The 27,092-nt window shown below is 38.3% G+C and overlaps 1 protein-coding gene across 1 annotated transcript in view; it reads right to left on the bottom strand.

The window, feature by feature from the left end:
• STK39 (serine/threonine kinase 39) overlaps window positions 1-27,092 on the bottom strand; it is a 106,736-nt gene that overhangs the window by 65,117 nt on the left and 14,527 nt on the right. Inside the window, exons 2-10 of the mRNA XM_050899811.1 lie at window positions 18,905-19,017; window positions 13,688-13,796; window positions 12,197-12,338; window positions 9,932-9,987; window positions 5,591-5,700; window positions 5,381-5,482; window positions 5,054-5,187; window positions 1,024-1,072; window positions 852-917 (exon numbers count right to left, since the gene is read on the bottom strand). Coding sequence (XP_050755768.1) covers window positions 852-917; window positions 1,024-1,072; window positions 5,054-5,187; window positions 5,381-5,482; window positions 5,591-5,700; window positions 9,932-9,987; window positions 12,197-12,338; window positions 13,688-13,796; window positions 18,905-19,017 — 881 coding nt within the window. The remainder of the gene's footprint in view (window positions 1-851; window positions 918-1,023; window positions 1,073-5,053; window positions 5,188-5,380; window positions 5,483-5,590; window positions 5,701-9,931; window positions 9,988-12,196; window positions 12,339-13,687; window positions 13,797-18,904; window positions 19,018-27,092) is intronic.

Genomic DNA, 27,092 nt, shown 5'->3' with positions numbered 1-27,092 from the left:
AGCTGGACTCAGCACACTATCCTGTCACCTGCAGAGGCTCAGCAATCTCCGAGCAGGTTCCTCATACTGAAGAGACATGGTGAGTTAAGTCACCACAGAAAGGGAGTTCCATAATTTCTCACACACAACAAGCAGGCGTCTACATTCATTTCTGTTTATTAGCTCTTATGAACAGCAGCTTGCTTCATACTTACGTTTTTAAAATACTTACCTGTTAAGCCTGTCAAGAATTTTTTTTTTTTTTTTTTTAGTTCTGCTGCACATGACCTGGCAAGTTCATTTATACAAGTGCCAAAGGCACCACAGAAATACCAGCATATCCCACAGTTGTGGGTTCATCACCTGTGGGATATGGCTCCACTGATCTGAATAACTCAGCAGCCACTCTTGCAGAGTTTGGACCCAACTTCCATACATTTGGACATCACGTTTGAAATAATCCAAAGAACCAGGTAGTCCTCAATAAACACCATTTACAGTATCTTCACCCTTTCTCTAGGTGATCAATGAAGATATGAATTCTGCAGTTTATGAACCTATATGCTCACAGATCACTTTTTATTTGCACAACCATTTCACCTGTAGCTTTCTAAAAGGGAGTGGGGGAAAAAAAATCATATCATATATGATGACAAATACCATGTCTCATTTTGGCAAGGCCAGAAAGGAAGACAAAATGTCCCAGGGCTTCCTGGAGAAAGCTAGGCTGCAGCAACCATTCATTCAACAGTCACTGTCTTTGAAGGACTGCATAAGAGAACGGCTCCATCAGTCAACTAAAATGTAAGGCAACTGAACAGTCCCTGCTTTCTCTTGCATACCAGTCAAGAAAAAGACGTGAATGAACTCACCTTTTTTGCTCTTTGTGCTATATTAGGCGTTCTAGTGAGAAGCTTTTCAATCAGGTATTCTCTATTCTGCAAAACCAACATTTGGTAAGTTAAAAATCAATACAAGGGAAGAAGAAATTTCATGTAGATTTTAAGGCAGAGCAAAATTTACTCGTAGGGTTAAACGTTTTACCTTGGCTTTCTGGAAAAATTTGCATTTTAAAAGTTCTGCTGCTGTGGGCCTGAAAGATCAATAATAAATTAGAACAGAAAACAAAGACCCCTCTCAGTGAATACAGTACAAGACGTTAGTTAAATGGTACGTCTCTAATACTTTTGAATTAGTACTGTATGAATGGGGAATGAATGATAATAGCTACTGAATTAATTCACACGTACTCACCACACATGAAAAAAATTAAGCCTCTCTACAGCAAAAATAAAAAAAAAAAAAATCAGTCTCTAAGTTGCCTATTTTCCCCCTTTTTCTTTCAACACAAATGCATTTTACCCTTAAAACAAACAAACAAAAAAAAGGAGTCAGGTATCATGTTCTTCCCCAAGTGACTCTATGAACGCAACTGAACTTTGCTCCACAGCAATAAAAGAATAATTACATTTTCCAAACAGTAGCATCAATACCTGCTACCGGCATTCTTTTACTTCATTGATGTCAGCAGATATTCACAAGAAACTATACTGACACTATTAACATGATGCATAAACCAAAAAGAGAGTCATCAGGAGCATCTTCCAACCAAATGGACAAATAAAAATCAAAGCAGCAGTTGTAAGGTCAAAAACTAGACATTTCACTTCTACTTGCAGTTCTGTTCAAGTCTCTTCCTTCCCATCATCATCAAGTTTGTATTTCTGACATTTTCAACAGTTAATCACAATCTCACAGCTACCGAAGTGATTCCAACAGCAGGATTTGTCTCCCCTAGCTTCAGGGATCTAAAAAGCCACTTATCTAGCTGTGCTGGTTTTGGCTGGGATAGAGTTAATTTTCTTCACAGTAGCTGGTATGGGGCTATGTTTTGGATTTGTGCTGAAAACAGTGTTGATAATACAGAGATGTTTCAGTTACTGCTGAGCAGTGCTTACACAGAGTCAAGGCCTTTCCTGCTTCTCACACGACTCCACCAGTGAGTAGGCTGGGGGTGCACAAGAAGTTGGGAGGGGACACAGCTGGGACAGCTGACCCCAACTGACCAAAGGGATATTCCATACCATATGATGTCATGCTCAGCATATAAAGCTGGGGGAAGAAGGAGGAAGGGGGGGACATTCGGAGTGATGGCGTTTGTCTTCCCAAGTAACCGTTATGCATGATGGAGCCCTGCTTTCCTGGAGATGGCTGAACACCTGCCTGCCCATGGGAAGTAGTGAATGAATTCCTTGTTTTGCTTTGCTTGTGTGCGTGGCTTTTTCTTTACCAATTAAATTGTCTTTGTCTCAACCCATGAGTTTTCTCACTTTTACTCTTCTGATTCTCTCCCCCATCCCACCAGCGGGGAGTGAACAAGCAGCTGTGTGGTGCTTAGTTGCCAGCTGGGGTTAAACCACAACACTAGCCAAAGCCAGACTGGTACTGAAGCAGACTCTGGAGAGAAAGCGAAGCATCTCTTGGGATGAAATAAAATCCTCCAGGTTCTTTTCATCCTTTCTATTAGAAGCCCATACCACTATTCAAGACTAATTTTGACACAGCTGAATTTAGGGAAGCCAAAATCTCCAAGATACATCATTTCTAAATGAACAGAAGCAATATCTGCTATAGTTTTCCATTTGAATTAAAGCAACAGATTGGATATAGCACAAACTAGGTAAGACAATGGAAAGCTTCAATTTGGAAAATTTCAGTCTCAAAAAACACCCCAAAATCTGAACTAGTTTATTTCTCTGAGGACACATCTGAAGAGTAAGAAAAGAGGAGTAGTGTGTATATATATATCCCACTAGATATCCCATATCCCACTCCCACTAGAAATAATGAAACAACTCCTGACATCAACAAAAAGCATCCAATTTAGACCCAGACAGTAGTTCCATAGAGCACTTATTTTCTTCCCCTCCAAAGCACCAAATTCTACAATAAAGGAGTTCTTATTAGTGGTACTGTGGAGACCACCAGGCTTAGCAGTAATTCACACATAAACCTTGGATGAGCAAAAAGGAAGGGGAACATTAAAAAAACACAAAACAAAACCAGACCAGTTTCTGTGTCAAAGTTTTACAGTTCTATCTCAAATTAACTCTTAACTTTAAGACAAGTTTCAGTGATCCAGTACCATCACACCTTATAACAGGGATATGCACACTTAAAAGCTAGATTCTTAGCGAAGTTTTATCCAAACTAGTGTTCTCCATTCCTCTACCATTAATTATGCCAGACACTTCTGAACTGGTCTAGACATGCTTTCTGGGCCTGTTTTCCACACAGGCCGCAGCAGCGAATTGTGGCTGAGGACTGTAAGCAGCATCCTTGGCACTGAGGAGAGAGAGAAACACCCACACACAGATTCCCAAAAGAAAAACATCATGGTCTGAGACAACAATAGTGCAATGCCAGTCCTAGAATTTGCCACAAAGAGCAGGTACTCCTCCCACAATTGACATGATGACTATGGAGGTATCTTCGTATTAAGATTAAGCCAAAATTAAATCCTGGCTTGGGAGAAACATAAAAAATAGCGATGACCCCACAATATAAGGACACTCGCTCCTCAGTTAGAGTAACTGGCACACAGATCTAGTCACCTATCTGTTGGTCTAATTGTTCAATTCAAGGCAATCCTGAGTATGAAGATACTGCATGTGTTTAAGTATCAGTGTAATAAATAAGTGTAATTAGTTTAAACACTAATGTTTCAACACTGATGTCATAACTACAGATGAGGTAATTCAGCATTATGTATTTAAGGAGAGAAGGAAAACCATTTTAATTATTTGCTTCTCACGTTTTCATACCAATTTAATCTTGCCCTGAAAATTGCTGGACACTGGAAACTAAAAGAAGCTTGATTATCCAGAACACATTTCATTCTTATCTGTAAGCAGCCAAATTCCAGTGCTAAGCTTAAAGCATCAGGACTTGCTACTAAGACCACCAATTGTAAGGGGTTTGGGAATCTGAAAACAGTACACAAATGATCCTTCAGTGAAAAAAAGAATTTGAAGGATTTCAAGAAGAAAGATGTTGCCACATAATCTTTTTTCTTAATTATACTTGTTCTCTAGTGTTGTTGCTGTCACCTTTTCGACTTGACTCCCCCCTACAACAATATCCTGGACTTAAGCTAGCATAACATCAGTGAAGTACACACCACAAAAGATCCACACAGTACTCAATCAGGATTGCTCTCTCAGAACAATCTTTTTTTCCCAGAAATACCAGGTCTGAAACTCTTCAAAAAAGCAATCTATTAAATACCCTTAGGAAATAATGTTAATTAGAATGTGCTTCCTCCAACTCTTCAGCGAAAGAAACCTACAAAAATGGGTCTGCATAAAATGAATAAAGGACAAATAAATTAATCATTCTGGGAACCTGGGACCTCAGCAATCGTTTTGGAATAGATGTTTAATATTTTCATCATCTTGGCTATCCCATTCACAAAACATAGCAAGAAAGAACAAATCACAAAGATACTATGACATGCAACTGCCTACATAAACATGAGGAGAACTCTAAACAAGCTTGGAGCCCCTAACGTTACAGTAATAAATACCTCTTAATAAGTAATTTTCTCTGGAAATATCCAAGTTAAAGGCAATACTAAGCTTATGCCACAAAATGAGAAAAATCAACATAAAATTATTTATTTATTTTTAATTTAATTTAAAGGCCAAGAGACTGATAATGTTTGATTACCAACAGTTCTGTCTGATCAATCTGAACAGTCTTGTTAGACTTATACACAATATCAAGATTTATATCTTGCCTCAGATGAGAAATTAAAATGTAGAGCAAAGACTTGTTTGATCAGAGTTTAATTCAACAGTATATATAAGTATAAATAAATTAGGTTAACAACCCAGAAGAAGAAAACTTAAGCAACAATTAAGAGGCAATTTCTTCTCCACAGATGAAGATGACTGAAGACTGCTATTTACAAAATTCAAATCATACACTTAAAGATGATGTTTAAACACTGGAACCTTAAGTAGTCTGTATATTTGAAAAAATAATTCCACTGTACATGGCAATAATGACCTACCTTTTGGAAGGATCTTTTTGAAGACATAATGAAATTAGTTTTCTAAAGGATTTGCCATACTTTTTCATCATCTCCTTGTCCTCTACACCTGTCTCTAAAGTGGGAGGGTCATTTTGAAGTGTCAGCATTAACACCTACAGTAAACCCAAAAAAGAGGTAGTCAGCAAAGTCAATTCAAACCATGTAGAAATTACAAGAGAATAAATATTCCACAGAATACATACATTTAGGTATCTTGAGTTGCTATTGAAAATGAAGTAGTGCTAACTATCTAGCAGCATTAATAATACCACTAACGGCAATTAAGTAATACAAAGTGATTGTTACTTTCATAGGAGGGTATTTGTGATAAGGTGCAGCTCCTGTTGCTAACTCAATGGCTGTTATCCCAAAACTCCACATATCAGCCTTGAAGTCGTAACCTCGCACCTAGAATAGAACCAGAAAGGAAAAACAAGGCAGTGACGTCTCAAGTTCCAAAAATTAAAGATGGAAAATATTTTAATTTTTTTTTTTTTTTTTTAACATTAGGAATACCTGCTCCATTACTTCGGGGGCCATCCAACATGGAGTACCAACAAACGTTTTCCTTACTTTGTTACGAGTAACATCACCTCCTGTTGCTAAAAATGCACTAACGCCAAAATCTGGGAAGGGGGAAAAAAGTCGAAATCCGTTAAACTACCAATAACAAAGCAAAAGTTTTACACTTTAGAAGTGAAATCAATTTATAAAGGTCTACTTATAGAAACTCTCCATTGCAGAGCTTACCTTTGTTTCATGACACACTGTTCTTGAAATGCTATGAAATAGGTATAGTTTTATCTGGGAGATCTGCACTAGGACACCTTCAAGTTTAACCTCCGAGTATGTGTCCTCCTGAATAAGGTTACAAAGGACTCCAGTATGTCTGTCACTTAAGGTTTTAAAATGTGCACTTTGAGCCAAGGTTTGAAAGGCTTGCATCTGCTACTGTTCAAAGATAAGGAGCTACTTCTGTATAGCTACTAAATTTGAACACAATTTGAACAAGAGGGAATACTATATATAATTTAAATACATATGGAGATTTGACAAATCAAAGATAATCAGCAAAGTGATCAACAATATATATTTAATAGTAGACCATGACATGAATAGTTTTTTTCCAAATTCCAAAATAGCAAAAAACCTTAGTGTTCTGTTAACCTGTTACTATGTCAGTGACAGCTGTATGGGAGAGGTAGGGGATAAATGGAAGAAAGGAGAGCAGATTACCAACGTATGGAGAAATACTGTCATTTTGAATGGAGCTATATGAAGAGTATTTTAGACTGTGCTATTTACAATCCAGTTATACTGAAATCAAGTAGTTTACTATAGACCTACTTAAATTTTTGTTTTCCTATTGTTCCCTGATTTTAAGGTTGAAAAAAAAATAAATCAATAACTACAGAAAATGTAGTTTTATCATTACTTTCCACCAAACAACCGTTAAGCATCACAGACTCAAATTCTGGACCTCTTCTACATCGCTAAAACACACAGAAATATAGTAGACAAGTAAGAAGCAAGCTTCAAGCAATACTCTTTAATTTTCCCTGCAGCTTGCCTGATGAATAAAAAAACCTTTTTTTTTCCCCAAAATCTGTGAGTTATAGAATAGACAGGTTTTGTCTGTATTTCTGAAAAGCATGAACAGCCTCAGAAACACCTGCTTCTAAGTTTTTAATATCCTAAAAAAAAAAAATCAATGCTGGTATTAGTGACAGTTTTCTGAAGAGGAACTATTGTATATAAGGAAAAGCTGAATAGGCAGAAATTAAAAATAAATAAATATATGCATAAATAAAGGAGAGATATGGAAAAAAAATTGATGTCCTTTCAGTACCAAAGATAAATAGTTTGTATTGGACAATTGTTTACAGGTCCTTTCAGGAACTGAGATATACAGCTAACATCCTGACTTAACCTTTGCTCCCCTACTGCTGTTTTTCCCTATTAACATAACATTAATTTTGAAAAGGCCAACAAATAACCAATATAAATGGGTGAGGGAGGACAATGAAAAAAACCCAACCCAAAACCTAAGTAAAATCTCTTCTTGCATAAGCTTCAAAATGAAACATTGCAACACCTCACTGAGAAAGATGTGATGAATATTTAATTAAGTGAACATTTCACTGTAATACTAGTGAAACACTGTTGTATGTTTACAGACAGAAAGAATGCTTTGATAGCTACTCAATAAAAACAAGACTTTAATTTCCCATCCCAGACATAGCTTTCACAAATACAGGTTATTTAAGAAAAGACATGACCTACAGTGGCAAGCTTCCTATCACATAGGAGACAAAGTATTATTGAGAACAACTTACATAAAGATGAAAGGGAAATATATTACAAAGAAAGAGCTGAACAATTTAACAGTGTTAGGCACTAAAAGTCACAGCTAATACCAAAGAAAAAACAAATTTAACGAAGAGCCCTGATTTAACTGTATTAGTAAAGCATTCTGAAATTAAAGGAAACAGAGCTGCACAAATAAGCATAGCCTACAAATCATTTATTCCCCAACATCTTTTTCACCTCAGCCAGGGCTGGGCACTTGGCCGAGCCTCAGCCAAGGCCAACATCTAGAGTTAGTGTTAGGTGTAGGGTTGGGAGAGAGACAAAGCCTACGGCCTCTAAGGGAGCTGGGCTGCAAGAAGCCCACTAAGGGAAGACACAAGCTGCAAAAACATTTTGTACCTGACAGCTTTTTCACCTCAGCCAGGGCTGGGGCTCTTGGCCAAGCCTCAGCCAAAACCAAGCTCTAGGGTCAGGATCAGGCTTGGGAGAAAGACAAAGCCACTGCTTCCATGGCAGCAGAGCTGCAAAGCAGCTGATGCAGGAAGGCACAAGCTGCAAAAACATTTCTCCCCGAACTTTCTCACCTTGACAGTGGCTGTACACTTCAGCCTAAGGCTCAGCCAAGGCCATGTGCAGGGTCACAGTTAAGACTGGGAGAGAAATAAAGCATCAAGCTCCTGTGAGAATGGGGTTGGGCAATGAAAGCTTGGGCTGCCAAACAATTGTCCCTGATAAATCTTTCTCCTCCGTCTGGCCTGAGTATCTGAGACATAGGCTCTGCCTATTTTTAACCAGATCTTTTCCAAACATTTCTGCGGGTATGGATTACCACAAGAGTGAACACCCTGAGAACCACCGGTGCAACGGGTAAGTTCACACAGCCACCTATGCACAAAACCGAAGAGCAGGATCTCCTGCCTAGAGTCCTCAAAATGCACATTATTTTTCTGACAAGTCTTATTGAAACTGTCATTTCTTGTATGGACTAAACGCATCATACAGCCCATACCTTCTACACTTCCACCAATCTCTGTGTATGATTGCTCTTTGTTATATGCTCCTTACCTCATCTCACATATCTGTTCCTTTACTGGTTTCTTTGATATTTAGACATTCGCTGGGCAATTCAGGCTTAGAAGGCTGAAACCCTGAGAAAGTACCAATCATCTTGCTTGCCCAAAGCACCAGATGTTACAATCACAACAGTTTGAACTAGTATGTTGGAGCTGAGGAACTGCAGTGACTATTTAACCTTATATTTGTGAATAAGTCGAAAGTTTCCTGCTCTGGGAGAGTAGATTTGATTATGTGTGAAAGTAATAATCTAAAGTCAACAGCTTTATTTCAAATGGATCATGAGATTTTATTTTTTCAACTTTTTAGTTATTATTATTATTTTTAATTAAGGTGGTTGCCTGGACATCTACTCCTTTACAATATGAGAAGATCTAAAAAATACTTGAACACCACAGACCTAGAATCTCAGCAGTTGCCCAAAGTGCTACACAAAATGAAGACAACTGTAGGGTATAATCAAGTGAATAAATAAATATTAAGTCTCTCATTAAAATTCAAGTCTGTAAAATGGACTACCTACTTAAAAAGTCTTGAACTCAAAACAGAAGACTTAAAACTGCTCCAATTAGTAAATGGTTCACCTGCCAGCCAATCTTTTCCCATCCAGTTTCATAAACTTCAGACACTGGCATATTAAAGCCCTCAAAATATATGTTTACACAGTACTTTGAAAGCATTGTTTATATAAAAAAGAACTTTTGGCTATAGCCATTTTTATTACTGAGGGCTACTAAAACACAAAGCTTTCATCAGTGGGTCATGAGCTATAAACTGTGAAAGGCCTGGGAGTATGCTGGGAGAGGGGGCAGGTATCACCACCTGCTCGCTCTATTTTCCAGATATCTGATACTAGCTTGAGAGATGGGATATGGGGTCTTGCTCAGTACTTACCTCTTATGAAGACCAAATAATTTGATTCTTACAGACTACCACTCAAGAAGCATATCGATATATTCAGAGGATATTTAAGATGCTAAACTGTATCCAACTGATACCATTGCAAGACAAATGGCAGAAATGCCAAAAATAATTCTCAGTGAGATATATCTCATGCCTCTCAGTGACTAGTTAAGTTATAGCCAAGGTCCTCATGAAGGGCAGTACATACAGATTTTTTAATCCACAAGAACTACTACAATTACTTGCACAAATAAATGAAATAAACTTGAACAGAAATGCAATTTGCTACCGTTTGCAAGCTGTCTAAGGTACATGGGTGATTCAAAAGGAAACACTGAGAGAACGTTAAAAAGTTTCCTTATATATTTGATGGGACACAAAAATATCGAGTAATTTCTAAATCATGTACCATTAACCAAGAACCCTGAAATCTGAAACTGGATAACTTGCAGCTACAGCACTCCAAAAGGAATAGTTAAAAGCCAACAGAAAAACTTGTATCTGTTGCCCCTAATCCAGCTGCAATTACCTTTTTCTTTTATTTAGCTATTACTCTACCACCGCCATTACCTGCTATTTGTACAGAGCCATCTTCACCCAGAAGAATGTTGCCAGCCTTCAAATCTCTATAATGTACAAAAAGAGGTTAGTATGAAAGTACATACATGCACATTTTATGTAAATAAATAAATACTGTATACTAATTAGTTTCACAAGATAGCATTTTAAAATTTAAGACAGAAACAGGAACTGAAGTATAAAATGTAACTGATTTACAATAAAACAGAGTGCAGAACTCAAGCTCTCACAAACTCTCTCTTGTATAAAAAGAGCCAAATTCAGCTTTGGCATAAAATGAGCAGAATTCCAGGATAGATTTTGAGAACAGAAATATTTAGGTCCAAAGTCTGTTTTACTGCCTTTTATAAATATAATCTCGCAAACTGAGAGCTTTCAGAGCTTTAAAGCAAGAATTAATGCTTTATGACATCCAACTGCACCACTAATGAAAAAAGTTGAAAAAAGTTCTCCTCTTTGATCTCTTCAGAGAAAAGACCCATCTTCAAGAAAGGTAAATATACTGTAGATTTCTACCCAATGAAGCTATTAAAGCTCAGGAATAGCAACCATATTTTGCTATAGTGTACCATGATGAAAAGTTACTTGACACTGAATCTGTCAAAAATTCAGCATGTGCTTAACAGTCATCTATATCCATTTAATACACTATTCATGCATAAAGTTAAGAAGAAACCTTTCTGGCTGGTTTGGCCTTTTTTTTTTTTTTTTTAAATAGAAATGTGTATCCCTTTCTTAATGCACTGGATAAATCTTTCATAAGAATATATCATAAACTTTAAGAATTTGAGCAAATCAATCTTTCCAACATTTACCGAAAATAATTAACACATTGCTACCGAAAGGTAACATAACCTGTTTCCTTATACATAAACAAGAACGCATTGAAACAACAGAACAAAATCCCTGAACAATTCTGGAAACATCTCCAACTGGCAAATACCACCTGATACAGTGTTGCCTGAACTACCACAGCTTTCACCTACAACATACACGGGAAAAGGAACGCACACTGTATCATCTTGAACAGGACTTCTGTGGTACTGCACAGTTTACAAATTAGATGTTATAAAAAAGAAGAAATCTCAGATGTAACAAATAGATCTCTTTCTTTTTATCTTTTTTAAGGTCCTTTAAGAATAAACAAGGGGAATTCCCAAATCCGACCTCAAAGGGTCCTGCTATCCTTAAAAGCTAATGAATGTTCCTTCCGCAAAAATATCAGCTTAACAGAAGACTATGAATTAAGGTTTGAGGCAGATCTTTGGCATTCCAGACCAGAAGTCAAGATAATTGTTTTTTATTTCTCCATTTATCTCAATTTTCTCTCTGCAAAAGGAGGAAATAGTTCTTGATTTACATCAGAGGCAGTTCATTTATAAGATGAGACATAAGAAGTACACATAAAGAACAATTACTGTGCTACATCTGCACTACTTCCATTCTCAGAGTTCTGTCTGCAGCTGTTCTGCAGCACAGTTCTGTCTGTTTCTTGTTTAAAAGATTCCCTTATAAAAGTCTAATGCTTGAAACAGACAGAGCGCCTGTTGTAGGCACCTTCCTTAAAAGGCAAATTCACCTCAGTAAAATTAATTAGGGAGGTCAGTGTACAGCACTTCCAACATCCAAACAGTGGAAGCAGCAGATACATATAGACCACCCCAGGGGATCTGCACAGTTTACACTGAGGAAGTCACTGGAGAGAGAATATATAGAAGAGAACAATCACTAGATGCTTATTCACCAAGATGCAGTTCCATAGTGCTAATCCCAGCTTCACGTGTGGTCATAAAGAGAGGTCTGTAGAGTTGTAATAGACATTACTGATTACCAGGAAAAAATAAATTTCACATTTATACAGCAGTGCCCGAGTGCCCAAGATTACAGGTTTACTGTGCAACACAATAACAAAGTCACAGATCATATCACATAAACTAGATTCAGATTAGGTATTTACAGTACTGGCAGGCACAGGAGTATAGACCACAGTTCTGGCATACTTAGTGCAGCACAGACCTATCCTAACTATAAGAGAGACAGACAGAATAAAGACTAGGCAAGTACTAAATATTAGTGACAAACTGCAGTCAAGATTACTGCCTCTGCCCGAGTGTTATCATTTGATAATTACTGATCATATTTGTAGTACGTGAAAGAGGCAATACAATTTGCTTAGCCAAGCAACTGCAGCTGACCAGTATCAACAAACTATACACACAACTTTGAAAATGCTTTTCACCGTGTATATGCTCCTACCTGTGAATTTGCCCATTCCTGTGCAGATAGTCTAAGCCCTCCAAAACTTCTTTAAGAATTGTTGCTATTATGGGTTCTTCGAGGACACCATTTCTGTGCTCTCCTCTGTTGACAATATACTTTATTATATCAAGCATTGAACCTATATTGCAGATCCAGGAAAGAAAAAAGCATATATACAGCATCATCGTATCAGATTCTTGAGACAGTCGATTTCTTCATTCTTTCTATGCTACCGTAATTTAAATCTTTGCGTGTACATGTAAAGACCTCATGTAACTAGCTCTCAGAATAAGGCACACTGCTACCTTGTTCAAACAAGAAACAAAGCACTGTTTTTTTGTCAAGAATACTGCAACACTCAATGATCCATTAGAAAGATCTGCTAACAGCTTGCTAAGCTACCATTTATTAAAAATTCAGGAGTATCCCATGTTTAAACAGACATGTACAGCAAAGGTTTTGGTTGAATATCCAGCTTAGATTACGGTTCATGTGTTCACGATGTAGAGCAAACATGCAGCTGCGAGACTGGAAGGAGATATTCTCTGCAAACAAATGATGACAACATTCCTAGCAACACCCAGTTTGACATTAAACTTCAGTTATTATAAATTTCAAGGTACCTAATAGCAAAACTTTCTTTTTATCCAAGCATTTTTCAACAGCTCACAGTAAATTCCTGTCATGAATCACTGGTTTCTCTCAGGGTCTATGCTTGCTTTTGACTGAACTGAACAATTCAACCAAATGTGACATAACAAGTATTATTTTATGAGCACTTCCTGTCCTTGCTTTCTAGCATGATGGTGCAGTAGTCTGCTGCCACCAAGACTAATCTTGAAGAACATCATGTAGCAACAACCAGGACCACCACTTCTTATTTTGGAGCCTCGTTTTTCTAAGCTACAAGCACATTCAGTTCAGCTCCTTTTTCCTCCCCCAGACCAAATAAGATTTTTATACCATTAACCATCATCATAAAAACTGTAATGAGTATTTGGTTAGTTTAAGCAATAAAAAGGATGCAATATGTATAATGCCTGTCCTAGGAAGAATCTTCCTTGAATAAGGAATGAGAAACACTCATTATGAAATCAAATATATGCATTTTTACAAAAAGAGAGTGGATTCTAGAGAAACTCAAAAAAAGGCCACACTGACAGAAGTGACTTAATTCTCATCAGTCTTCCCTACACAGCTTTAATAGAGAATTTTAATATATTGATTCAGAATAAAAAATTACAGTAGTTAGATCACAGAATTTATCTCAGTAATTCTTAGCCTGTACTATCAATATACATACACAAACTTTTTAAGCTTGCACATTCCTGCTACAAGACACCTATGTCTCAAGGTTCATCCTATGTAGTCTCTCTCCTCCCTCCTTACTTGGTTTAGGTCAATTAATTCAAAGACGGTACATTAGGGGGAAAAAAAAAAAAATCATACAATTTCCTGGTAGCTAAACGAGTAAAATCAGTAACTTACCCCCACTTAACAGCTTCATAACCAGCCAAAGTTCATCCTTCACCACAAAAGATGTGTAATAGGTCACCACATTGGGGTGATTGCATTGACTCATTGCTTGAATTTCTTTCTGTAAGAAATACAAAGCCCAACATAACACAGCCAGCTATCAGTTCTGCCTGTATAGAGAGAAAGTTTAATTTCCAAAGTGAAATACTGTTACAGAACTGAAGTATGCACAGAATATGCATCAAGGCATCAAAACATTTCAATTCACCTATAAATCTGCATGCAAGACAAAACATTATTGCAAAGAACACGAGGGAGGTTTGGCCAGGAGATACAGGCATAACTACATCAATTTTCTTCTAAAAGCAGCAAAGAAATTACTGTTAAAGTACCAAATTCAGAGGTAGCAATGAAGAATGAGCAGTCTGCAAGAGCTGAAGGTGTGGGTACAGGCTGGACAACAAAACACAAGGAAAGATCAAAACCTACTGCCTTTCCTATTCAAAAGGGATATGAAAAGAGTAGAATGGGAGCAGGTGGGAAAGGAGGAAGGAAGCTGTCGGACAAAGTACACAGCACCACTGGCTCAGCTACTGTGGGATGGACAGGTGGACACCAGAGCCACGCAATCAAACAGAAGTGGAAGAGAAAAAAGCAACATTACAGACCAAAAGTCAGAGGAAACAATTGACTAGAGGAGCACACAATCACCAACAGATTCACAACATGGCACTACCAAGTAACACCATCTGTGACACACCACAGCTGTACACATTAAGAATGACTGCCTTGTATCTGTTATTTCAAGCAGAGTCCTTTTTCTATTCACTCTTTCACACAATTGTTCTTTAACACCTTTCCGGCAGCTCTCATTATCCTGCCAGTCCTTTACATAGGAGCGTTTAGGCGTCCTTTGTACCGAAGGGTTTGGCCTCACACCAACTTAAGCTCCCACAACCCTACTTCTCCCTCTCCACCTCCGGCCACACAGCCCTGATCCATCTCTAGTGCTAGAGGACATGCTCCTGGAGGGTGAGCCAGTCAGGGAGCCAATCCAGCTAAAAACCAAACTCTTTCACCTCCCCTCCCTCCCTGAAAAGCAACTGCTTTCAGGTGGACCCGTGTTACATGCTGACTCACCAGCACTGGCACAAGGCAGGAACTATGGCGGTCCCACTTAGATTGATTAAAGCTACCACAGATGCCATTTTCAGCTTTCAACTTCAATTCAGCAAGTGTTTGAAAGAAGTTTTTTTTGTTGTTGGTATTTGCAATGCACTCGAGATCACAGCCGCTTTCTAATAAAAAGTTAGTTATATGTATTAAAAGACTGTGACTTAATCTTGTGATGCCTGTTGGTGACTATTAAGTCAGACTGTAGCTTGACACACATTTCAGCTATTCCCGTTGTCAAAAGTCCTCCTCCCTCGACAACTTCTGAGCCCTGAACCACAGAAGGATGAACGCCTGGATAGCCATGCAATGAGCCTGAATAACTGAGCAATTTGGAAAATAGCTTCCCCCCACCACCAGTAGACAGTAGGTGGAAAACAGAAGAAAGATATGGGAAAGGGGCACATTTCACTTTCCCAGAAGACATGTCAGCTTAAACACAAGTCAAATTACTGACTCAGGTTCTTAATCCAGCTATCCATACCAAATCTTAACTGTAACTCTCCCACTCTTGATTACTATTTCATTTCTTACATTGTTTTATTGTTTTCCTATGCTGGTAATATAGCAATGGCTCAAAAAGTCTACCTGCCATTACTGAGCAAAAATACACCTCATCTATTTCACTCACACATTAATAGTGCAGAAATGTAACTAATTGACTGTGGTAAGCTTCACTATCTTTAACTGAAAAGTGCTTTGAATATTTTGTCCGCCTGCATCAACTTGTCGGCAAAAATTGAGCTATCACAATAACCAAGGCCAAAGGCACCTTGTGTCTCAGCTTTGGTGACTTTTTCCAAAGAGAGTCTATGCAAAACAAAAATAAACAAACAGAAAGCGCCCCATGAGAGATAAGGGATTAAACTTTAGTCAGGAAAGTATTAATTTCAGACTTGCACTTCTGGAGAGCCCCTATCACACAGAGAATGGTAAGCCTCCACAAACTTCAGTTATTTGGCTGAAGCCCATGATATGCACAGGTGAGAGAGAAAAGCATTCACTTAAAATACACTGTCAGAGGAAAAGCTTGCAGCAGGACATCCAGAAGAACGCCCCGGAGCCTTCTTCACATTCATATCACTCTAGACATTCGACAGCACCAAAGCCATAGCAGCACTTAAAATTTAAAGTCTCTCCCTCATCCCTCTGCTTCTCCCTCCCTTGTGCTAGCACAAGTGTTTGTGCACTGCATCAGGAAATATGTCCAGGTTAAAAGCTAACTTCTTTTCAGCCAGGTTGTTCCTGATCCAGTTTCACTGAGCAGCTGCACAAAAATGTGTGTTGGCCTAAGGGCAGGTGGGTGACATAGTTAATAAGCAACTGCAAGACGGGTCCATTTGGTGCTCAGCTGCAGCACCCACAGGGCCCAGTCCAACTCCCAGCAATGAGGCAGGTGCCACAGCTCTGTGGGTGCTTCCCCAGGGCCTCCTCCACGGACATCCAGGGTACGGCTGTTTGAGGAGTTGGGCATAACATGCAAGGGGCTCCTCCAGAGAGTCTGCCTCAAAGGGCTATCTAGAGCAGAAATGCAAACAGTTTTGAAAATCTATTCAATCAAGTAAGCCATTCCATAGAATATTCTTTGGTTTGTAGTGTTGAGTTTTTCATTTCTTTTAAAAAACTGGAGGTCAGGGGATGGGGGAAGATACCCAGTCAGGACAATACTAAGGACAGGAACTTTTTCCTTGGCTCATGGGGTTAAGTTACATTTAGCTTACAATAGTGAGAACACAGGACATTGCAGGAAACAGAGTATTGAATTTCAGGAGTTTGGCAGTTTGTGTAACCTTAGTATTATTTAAACTCCCTCCCACACTGCCTTTCTATTTTAATTGACACCGGCCCAAATCCTAAGTCTGCTTACATGGGCACCAGGCTTGCTGCATTTTCCACTTCTCTGAAGGCCACACAGTTGAGAATGTGAAGGGTGCCTTTGCACACCATCCATAAGCACTCAGCAGCAGGATTTTACAAAACAGCATGTTTAGAAGGCCGACAGTTTTAGAACATCCCTGTGCCAATGGAAACTGTTTGATCAGAAAAATAAGTGATTGAAAACTGAGCAGACTCAAAAATGGTGTTAAAAAAAATCAAAACGCAAGAGCATTTTAAGTATTATCAACTGAAATAAAAATGTTAGTACAGTTGTAATGAGTTTTGAAGGTCAATGATGCCCTTTTCCAGAACGACATCTCTATTTTTTTAAACAAAATTTTAAAATCTCTCTATTAGAACTGAGTCAGACTAAGTATACTTCCCCTCACAGAAAAAAAAGAATTATGTATGTGTATGCCTGCACATGTGTGTATGCACATATAAAAAAGGAATCATACATGGCCCCCTTTTTTTTTTTTTTTTTACCCTCCTAACCAGGAACTGGGAAAGCCAGAATTTATGTTCAGATCAAAACAGATCAACAAATAAAAGAAACACAAAATCTCAACACAGAAAAGCAGAAATTGACTTATGTTAAAAAAAATAAAAAAGATGGTATGGACAGTTGTCTTCGTACCAAAAGAAAGCAATATGGGACCAAAAATTCAAGACCTATTGCCTCATTTGGCAGTCAGTGGAGACATGTCAGCCGTAAAGACACTCAAGCACTTCCTAAGGTAACTTTGTACAAGCTAGTAACTAACTGCAGTCATTTCTCTAGACCACCTGAATATCTCTTGCAGATTTTTGGCAGTTTTGTCTGCTTTCATTTGTTGTAACTTTTTAATTCTTAATTCCCATTATTAGTTCAAATTCTAATCAAAAAAGATCAAATTTTGACTGTTTTATATTACAACGATCAGTATTTCTGGTTTTATAGGAACGTTCTTTATGGACTGTAGATGTTAACACATCATGCACAGCATCTCACCTCGGGCTGTTCTCTTTCTAAACACAGTTTAGAATTTGTCTTTTGAGTTTTTAGTCAACAGAAGTCTCACTACCTCAGAGGTAGTTTCCACTACCACAATCCTCTTCTAAAAAACACAACAACGTCCCATACAAGCTGTTACATAAACTGAAGGCAAATGCCATCAATCACCAGGGGAAGAGCATTTTGGGTCCTCCACTGTAAACAAGCCATTTTATCTGAAGAAACTGGATGGACCATACCCTCTGTATCAAATTCAAGATATCTTTTGCACTGGCAATTCCCTGCTGAGGAGATCATTTCCTTCAGAGGCAGGAATTTCTGCATTAGAAAAAGCCCACAGTCTCTAGGCAGTAGTATAACCTGTGGAACAGAAGAGAGTGTTCTCACTTTTAGAATGGTTTTGTGTCCTTCAACTCCTGTTATGCTGCCTATATATAAATACGCATTAGTCTTAAAAGCACCTGACTAGGAGTGTTAGAAAGCAATAGGTTTCGTTTTTTAACAGTTCTTTGTGACTTTGTCTGGATTGCCGTAACCAGTGCAGGGGAAAAACTCTTGCAGTCCCTGTCAAAGGGCCTCTTACAGGTCCCTTTCTCTTCTGATCAGTGACCCAAACAAACAGCATTCCTCAAATGGCTTGTTATGGCCTATTGGATAGATGTGTGTTATTAGCTTTAACAAGAGTTTCCTTGTGTAGATGGCAGTGTAGCCATTCCTACTTTTCCCCTCAAAAGTTATCATTACAAAATGATCCAACAACTAGTTTTTGCCATGTTTTGGTGCTTTAGACATTTTAAGGACACCTACTAAATTTTACCTTTATATTTGTAATCAGTGTTTAACCAAAGGAAAATATATCTTTCCTCCGTATTAAGACAGCCAGCCAGCCAGTAATCTCTTGAAAATCGAGTCTCCAGAAAGCAAGGGGTAAGGTTCTTCCCACAGTTCTGAACAGTTGGTTATCCCAAGATTCAAATTCGCACTACTTGTTTTTGTGGCATTAGAAAATATACATTAGTAAAATATATTTTTAGGGGAAGGGCATACTTCTTTCAAATTATTTTCAAATCCTTTTCTCATTATTATTGTGCATAAAATTCTACCCTCACTCTTGGACCAAGCAAAAACCAAAATCAAAACAGAAGAGAGTCTCCATGTAATATGTTCCCCTCTGATTTACTTACAAGTAATTCATCCATACTGGTTTGGCATTTTTCTAAGTTGATCCTCTTTATTGCTACACGTTCTTGCCTGGGTTTGCATAGCGCTGCCTGGACAACTGCTGTAGCACCGCTACCTGAAAAAGGGCAGAAAAGGAACACAGTCTTAATATAACAGGAGTTTAAACCAGTGACCAACATAAGAACCCTACACTGACAAAGAACTTAAAAACTGCTGCTTATCCTTTTTCAGTTTTTTCCCCACATGCATACCTTTCCACTAGCAAGACAGCTTGCACACTTCTCAAATGGAGAAGAAAAACTTCAAAGTTTCTGTTCCATACTCCACAAAAAATTCCCAAGCCGACAACTTGGGATAAACGATGCGCTCATTTATCACATCACACCCACCACCTCAATGCATTTCATAGTTTGGGAACCACTACACTTTTGTCTTTGGGCACATCTGTTTTAATCAAGAACATGACTTGTACAGTTAACACGATTTAAAACATTACGCAGAGGGGTAGAGAGTGTGTGCTTTATCAAATGTTCTTTCTGTTCTTCCAGGTCAGTCCATGTTTAACCAGGTTTTTGTTCCCACTATGCAATGAACAGAAAAATATCAGTAAAATCGTACATGCCAAATCTTCCACAGTTTCACCTGTGTTCCTGCTCATTCACTGTGATTAGGGTAACATCCTACAAAAAGCATGCTGATTCTTGTAAAGAGCGCGGGAGGCACAAGTATCACACCAACAGTAAGACGCGCGTTGCTGAATGGCCCAGCAGAGAAAGCGTCATGGTTTAACCCCAGTCAGCAGCCAAGCACTCACTCCCCCCTGCTCCCAGTGGGATGGGAAGGAGAATCAGGAAAGAAGGTAGAACTCGTGGGTTGAGATAAGAACAGCTTAATAACTAAAGTAAAATATAATACTAACAATAATAATAATGAAATATAATAATAATGATTGTAATGAAAAGGAATATAACAAAAAAGAAGAGAAAAAAAAGAACAAAAAAAAAAACAAACCAGTGATGCACATTGCAATTGCTCACCACCCATTGACCGATGCCAGAGCCACGATCCATGCCCCCCGGCCAACCCCCCTCACCGCCCCGCCCGCCCCCCCCCATTTATATACTGGGCATGACATTCCATGGTATGGAATACCCCTTTGGCTAGTTCAGGTCAGCTGCCCCGGCTATGCTCCCTCCCAGCTTCTTGCACACCTGCTTGCTGGCAGAGCATGGGAAACTGAAAAGTCCTTGGCTTAAGATAACTGCTACTCAGCAACAACTAAAACATCAGTGTGTTATCAACAGTATTCTCACACTAAATCCAAAACACAGCACTGTACCAGCTACTAGGAAGAAAATTAACTCTGTCCCACCCAAAACCAGGACAGAAAGTCAGTCATGCTTCCCTGACATGCAAATCACATATGGTCATACAACTACACTGATAAGAAAGCTCGGTGGAATTGAACAAATTTTGGGGAAAATATTAGAATAATTTTCTTTACTATGCTTTATTTGCAAACAGCAGGAGTAAAAGGTCTTGTTGCTTCTTTTATCAAGCACCCACTGGCTTTGCCCCAGTCAGTGTTGCCTCACTAAATTAATGAAATGATTGCAAGTAATATTCAGAAAGAGTTTTGCCCAAGTTGCACATCTCGCTGCCACATCAAATACAGCAGTGTGTGCTTCCTCAAAGTAATTACATCGTGCTCATTCAGGCAGAAATCTAAAATTCCCTGACGAGTAGCTACTACCTGTAATTCTAAAATATTTTAATATAAATTACGGATTTCTGGTAAGTCACGAATTGAGCAACATGTTATATTGGCCTGCTCATACATTATGTTCTATTTATGCTCAGTAATTGGCATGTCCTAGACAAATACAAATTGTGAACAAAAAGCTTTTTGTTGTCAAGCTCTAAAACGTGGATTCAGTTACCAGCCGACTTAAGAACAATTGAGAGCTTTTCCCTCTGCACATCTGAAAACAGCACCGACAATACCTCATGACTGAAAGTTATTGTCCATGTTTTAATTGCTATTTGCTTAGCTATTTTCACGTATTGTTTGTTCACATGACATTTTCACTCAAATCACAAAACTTTTTAACTCCGTGTATGAATTTCATTACAAAATTCTGAGCTCATAATAAAAAAAAAAGTCTCAACAGGACTAGTCATGTTTTTGCAGGATGCAGTCACAGACAAATATTGACATGTCCTGTTCTGTCTGCTTACAGAAGAAAGCCTTTAAAAATTCCAATAATGTAAGTAATGAAAGAATTAAGAGAGATTTTAAAAATTAAATAAGACATCCCAAGGAAGGAACCACCAAGTCAGCACAATTCAGCTCAAGTAAGAGTCATCTACATCACTTTAATGAAGTTCTCATTTGGTAGCCGTCAAAACACAAATCCTCTTGTTACTTCGGATATAAAACTGTAGGTTGAGGCAGGGGGAAGAAACCAAATTTTTAGCTATTAAGGATACAGGAACAAAGACCAAGATTTTCCTTGATGTATCTTTTTCATCTATGCCAGTAGTTTTATCTACTTGTAGGAAACAACCAGATCTTCACTTTCAAAACAGCTTCATATACAAAGGCTACATAAAGGACAAAGAGAAAAAGCACACAGGAAAATTATTCAGCCAACGTCAGGATGAAATCCTGACTGCTTCCTCAAGTTAAAGTAAAATGACAGTAATTAACACTTCAAAACATTTTGGAAAAATTAGATTACAAAAAAAAAAGTCCTGTCACATCCCTGACCCCACCCCACTGTATCACCAAAGACTATGTGCTTACTACTATTTAAAAACTCTTGACTGCAAACCAAAAACTATGTGCTTACTATTATTTAAAAACTCTTGATTGCAAAATTCACCATGAGCTATCCTTATGCACAGGCTGAAGATCTGTTCCCCTTCTGCCTACTGATAAGAGGATGAGATGTGAGATTTTAGGACATAAACTAGAGTTTGAAGTTCATATGAAAAGCCTTTCAGTGCATTTCCCTGTGTTTTCTCCTCAGAGATTACTTGCAATGAGATATTCTTCACCACAAGAATATGATGTATTGACAATGCAAAAAGCTTTCTATATTTAGAATAAAGTCAATCTACTTGGTTTCTTCTTTCTCCTGCCTTTTGAATACTCTATGTAATACAGTATTTTGATACTAAAGGCAATATGTGCAGCCTGCATTCTCAGTGGGACCTACATATAAAACCCATTTGAAAAAGCAGTTTCAATTACCGAAGTAGGAGCCAGACACTTAGTGGCTATATGCCTCCTTCCTCTTAAAACATGTTCCCCTCTCCTCCTCTGGCTCACAAGGTGAGCAACCGGAGATAAAGATGAGGAAAATCTGCAGCTTTTCCATCTAGTCAAAAGACTCCTTTTGTGTCAATAAAAAGATGCCCTTCTCTAGTCTACTGATCAAGTAGAAATGTGAAGTGTTCCAGAGGAATAGCTGTTATAAACAGGTCTATCCAGATAAGCATTTCAGTTGAGAGATAACAGACTACACGAGTAATGCACTATCATACAGTGAAACAAAATTGTCACAGACAACAATTTAGCATAACAAATTAGGGTCTCAGAAAATGATTGCATAGAAGAGATTACAGTCAACCATTCCTTGTCAGAAGGCATGACTTCTTCAGGTATACTGAATCTTACAAGTCTTCCAAAACCCTCACAGCAGAGAGCATACTAACTACACCACAACCAAAGCACAGACTGGTTTTAGTATCCAGTCTCTATTTAGAAAACTGATCTAGTATAATGAAAGCTCAGGTTGGATAAACCATGAAGCCTTTACATCCAGCTGTCTCCTGCAGAAGAACAAAACAAAGGATTACCAGTGGTCAGACTCAGAAAACCAGCTTTGTAAGAACAATGGGGTTTTTCCACTACTGGAAGTCGTTCTCCTGCTACAGACAAGTCCTCTATGCCAATTTCAAAAGTTAGCAGTGAAACAATGCAATTTCAGTCCACATCAAGACGCCTACTACTCCCATTTCACAATAGACAACAAGTCAGAGAGTTTCATCTTGTCCTCACTTTTTTGCTGCCATCCTTCTCTCTAGTGTAAGCATACCCTTACAAGCCAACTTGTTCCTTCATGCTATGAACCATGCACTCCCTACCATCCCACCCTCAGTGCAGCAGAGCCATCAGAATTGCTTCTAACTATTTGGGTTCATGCAATAGAAACCTTCTTAAGAGCTATTACATATGGCCACTCTCCACTTCTTCTGAAAGGCTATAACCTAAAAGCAGTTTTCTGCCTTCCACTTCACATGTGCTTCACAGAAAGCATATGAAGACCCCACAAAAAAAAATACTCATCCAGGATTTAAGCTTATCTGAGTAAGTTCCTTCAAGTTGTTCTAAATCTGACATAAAGGTATGTTTTCTCTTTTTTTTTTTTTTGTCTTCCAAACAGGAATTTAACCCTTGCAGAACCTGTCTCCAGCTGGCAAAGAGAAGAAGGATTTTTGAACAAGTGTGATCAACAACTGACATTAACATCTGTCCTGGTTTCGGCTGGGATAGAGTTAATTTTCTTCCTAGTAGCTGGTACAGTGCTGTGTTTTGGATTTAGTGTGAGAATACTGTTGATGACACTCTGATGTTTTAGTTGTTGCTAAGTAGCACTTATCTTAAGGATTTTTCAGCTTCCCATGCTCTGCCAGCAAGCAGGTGTGCAAGAAGCTGGGAGGGAGCATAGCCAGGACAGCTGACCTAAACTAGCCAAAGGGATATTCCATACCATGGAACATCATGCCCAGTATATAAACTGGGGAGGAGTTGGCCGGGAGGGGCAGATCACTGCTTGGGCATCGGTGGTGAGCAACTGCATTGTGCATCACTGGGTTTTTTCCCCTCTTCTTTTTTTGTTATATTCTTTTTCATTACTATTATTATTATATTTCATTATTATTATTGTTATTATATTTTACTTCAGTTATTAAACTGTTCTTATCTCAACCCACGAGTTCTACCTTCTTTCCTGATTCTCCTCCCCATCCCACTGGGAGCGGGGGGGAAGTGAGGGAGCGGCTGCGTGGTGCTTAGCTGCTGGCTGGGGTTAAACCACAACAACATCTTAGTTTTCTCTACCCTCCACTAGTCAAGTCTCAAAAAGACAGACTGTGAGGTGAGATGGCTGGACCATATCACTTGCACATCGCACATGTACACATTCTTCTTCATACAAGCACGTGACACTTCATTTATTCCCTGTTATGTATAAAGGTCTGACACTTTCCACTCATTCATCACTGCACAGTAACTCTATTCAAAATAGATCTAGAACTATTCAATTTTCTTCTCCTCAAAAACAAAAGTCAGTAACCTCATTACCCCATAATGATTTACCACAACTTTTTTTAGTAGCTCAGTGTTTCTCTACAGTATTCCAACACACACCTCTTTTAAAGATTTCTGCATTCATTAGGTCCCTTCAGACACTCTATCCAAAGACACCTTCCCCAGCGCCACGGTGGTTCTATCTAATCTCTGAAGAGGAAGATGCAATTTGTTGGTAAGTTTTCTTGTTGACTAGGTATCTGAAGGGTTAGACAGCAGTAGTAATTGGAGAACACTAAATACCTTATCTCAGAATCTATACAAATTCTTACATACCAACCTATACCATCTGCATTTTTACATACTTCTGCTCCCCTAACATATAGAAACCTCCTATTAAATATAGCTGATTAGTGCACACAAATTTTAAGTCAGCCTCAAATCCAAGACTAAATTGTAACTGTCTGTAAAAGAAGCCAGTACTAAATAGAATAAAATCTATGAAAATGGATGAAGCAGCATAAAAGTATTTTTATTTAATCTCTCAGACAGTCCAGTTCTGAAGAACAGAGTCCCCTGTGTAATTCTTAAAGGCAGGTCATATGCAGTGTAACTGCAGGATTCCTTTTGAATAGAGCAGAATGCACTTGTGCACACAAACAATGCCTGCATAAATGCAATCTAGCTTAGGTTTCCACTCATAAAAACATGTAGGGTTTTTTATGGAACATACAAAGCATCTGTGCTTATATACAAGCTTTGAATGCTATGTTGTATATTGCATGCAATATTGTGTAGCATATTTCCAGCATTACTACGTACGTGTTATGAACTGATCAGTACTTCAACATATTCTATGGCAGCATTGTGCAGAACTAGTCTCTTCAGTCTCAAAAGAATCAATTCTGTTGGTGGCAAAGCAATACTTTTGGTTAAGAAACAGAGAACAAAGAACCTTTAATTTCTTTCAGTTTCTAGCTTTTACCCCACAATACTCTAGAGATCTTTCAGTATTACTCATTTTCTTTCATATTACTTCCAATGATTAAAAATAAGTTATAAATCAGCTCATTAAAGCTCATTTAGACCACCATACTAAACTCCAAATCTTTCTGAAACTTAACTTCTTCACAGAAAATGAACTCATGACTTCTCCCTCAATCTTCACATGACATAAATGCTTGTGTTCTTAAGAACTTCACAATAATCACGTAAATACCATTTACTAACAATTCCTGCCCACTTTGTGCTCTTAATTCATGCTGGAATCAAATCCTTATAACTTACTTAGATACTAGTAAGTTATAAGATTACTAGTTTGTTTATCCTAGCCATTAGGCTTATTACATAATTCACTTAAAATACTCTAAGTGTTCTATGAAATCTATGCCCGTACATAGAACTGCTACTTCTGCATTTTCATCATTCAACAATCTCATTAATTCTTCATGGAGCTATACAAAATGAATTTGTTCTGCAGTTGGGCATTTAAAAATATCACCATTATGGCTACAGAATCACTGGGTTATTCAGTTGATGTATTATCGTGGTTTAACCCCAGCCAGCAACCAAGCACCACACAGCCACTCATTCACTCCCCCCACCCAGTGGGATGGAGGAGAGAATCAGAAAAAAAGTAAAACTTGTGGGTTGAGATAAAGACAGTTTAATAGGACAGAAAAGGAAGAAAATAATAATAATGGTAATAATAATTAAAATGATGATGATAATAATAATACTAAAAGAATTAGAATATACAAAACAAGTGATGCATAATGCAATTGCTCACCACTCGCTGACCAACGCCCAGTCAGTTCCTGAGCAGCGGTCCCCAGCCAGCTTTCCCCCCAGTTTATATACTGGGCACGATGTCATATGCTATGGAATATTCCCTTAGCCAGTTTGGGTCAGCTGGCCTGGCTGTGTCCCCTCCCAACTTCCTGTGCCCCTCCCGCCTTCTCACTGGCAGGGCATGAGAAGCTGCAAAATCCTTGACTTAGTAGAAACACTACTTAGCAACAACTAAAAACATCAGTGTGTTATCAACATTCTTCTTGAAACATACTAAATCCAAAACACAACACTATACCAGCTACTAGGAAGAAAATTAACTCTATCCCAGCTGAAACCAGGACATGTATTTACCTTTTTGTGGGAGAGTAACTTACACAAAGTCTCTGAGGTCTAGCTTATCCCATACTACTTTTCAAAAGCACGTTGCATAAATAATCCAGAAAAAACTCTCCAAAGATGATAAAGGTCTACTAATACTTCTGTGATCCCACTGAAGTCTTAGAGAAGTAGCCTAAACGTCCACGTCAAAATTATTATGCACACAGAGACTTCTAGCACCAGAGTACAGCAAATAACTATCAATCACAAACTAATTATTCAGGAAATAAGACAAATCAATACTATACAAGAAAGTGGAGAACCTATACCAATGATCTGGAAAATGTAAAAGTCTTCCTTCCCTCCACCGGTGAGCCCAGACACACCATATTGCAGGAACTCTTCTGAAATGTTTGTCTTATCTAAAGAATAATCAGCTATCACTACCAGTCATGGTTAAAAGAATTTTAAAAGAGCTCTACTCTGACTGACAAAGGCATTAAAGAAATTTGTGGCTAGAAAGTGAAACCAGATATATTCAGATTAGACACAGGTTTATTTAATAGTGACTGTGTTCAGCTTTGAAATAAAGTATCAGCCTAAGTGATGGATTTTTGCTTTCAGACACTTTCTTGGTAAGGAGACTTCTGCCTAGGGCCATACAGAGCTCAGCATTTGTCAGCTTGGTAGAATGCCATCAACACACTAAGATCAGATTGGAAAGTCCAAGGATGACCATTAACTATGTTTGGGGCATTCAA

The sequence above is a fragment of the Gymnogyps californianus genome, chromosome 7 (assembly GCF_018139145.2).
Source record: "Gymnogyps californianus isolate 813 chromosome 7, ASM1813914v2, whole genome shotgun sequence".
Lineage (NCBI taxonomy): Eukaryota > Metazoa > Chordata > Aves > Accipitriformes > Cathartidae > Gymnogyps > Gymnogyps californianus.
Note: the sequence above shows the minus strand (reverse complement) of the source record. Positions and strands in the feature narration are given on the sequence as shown.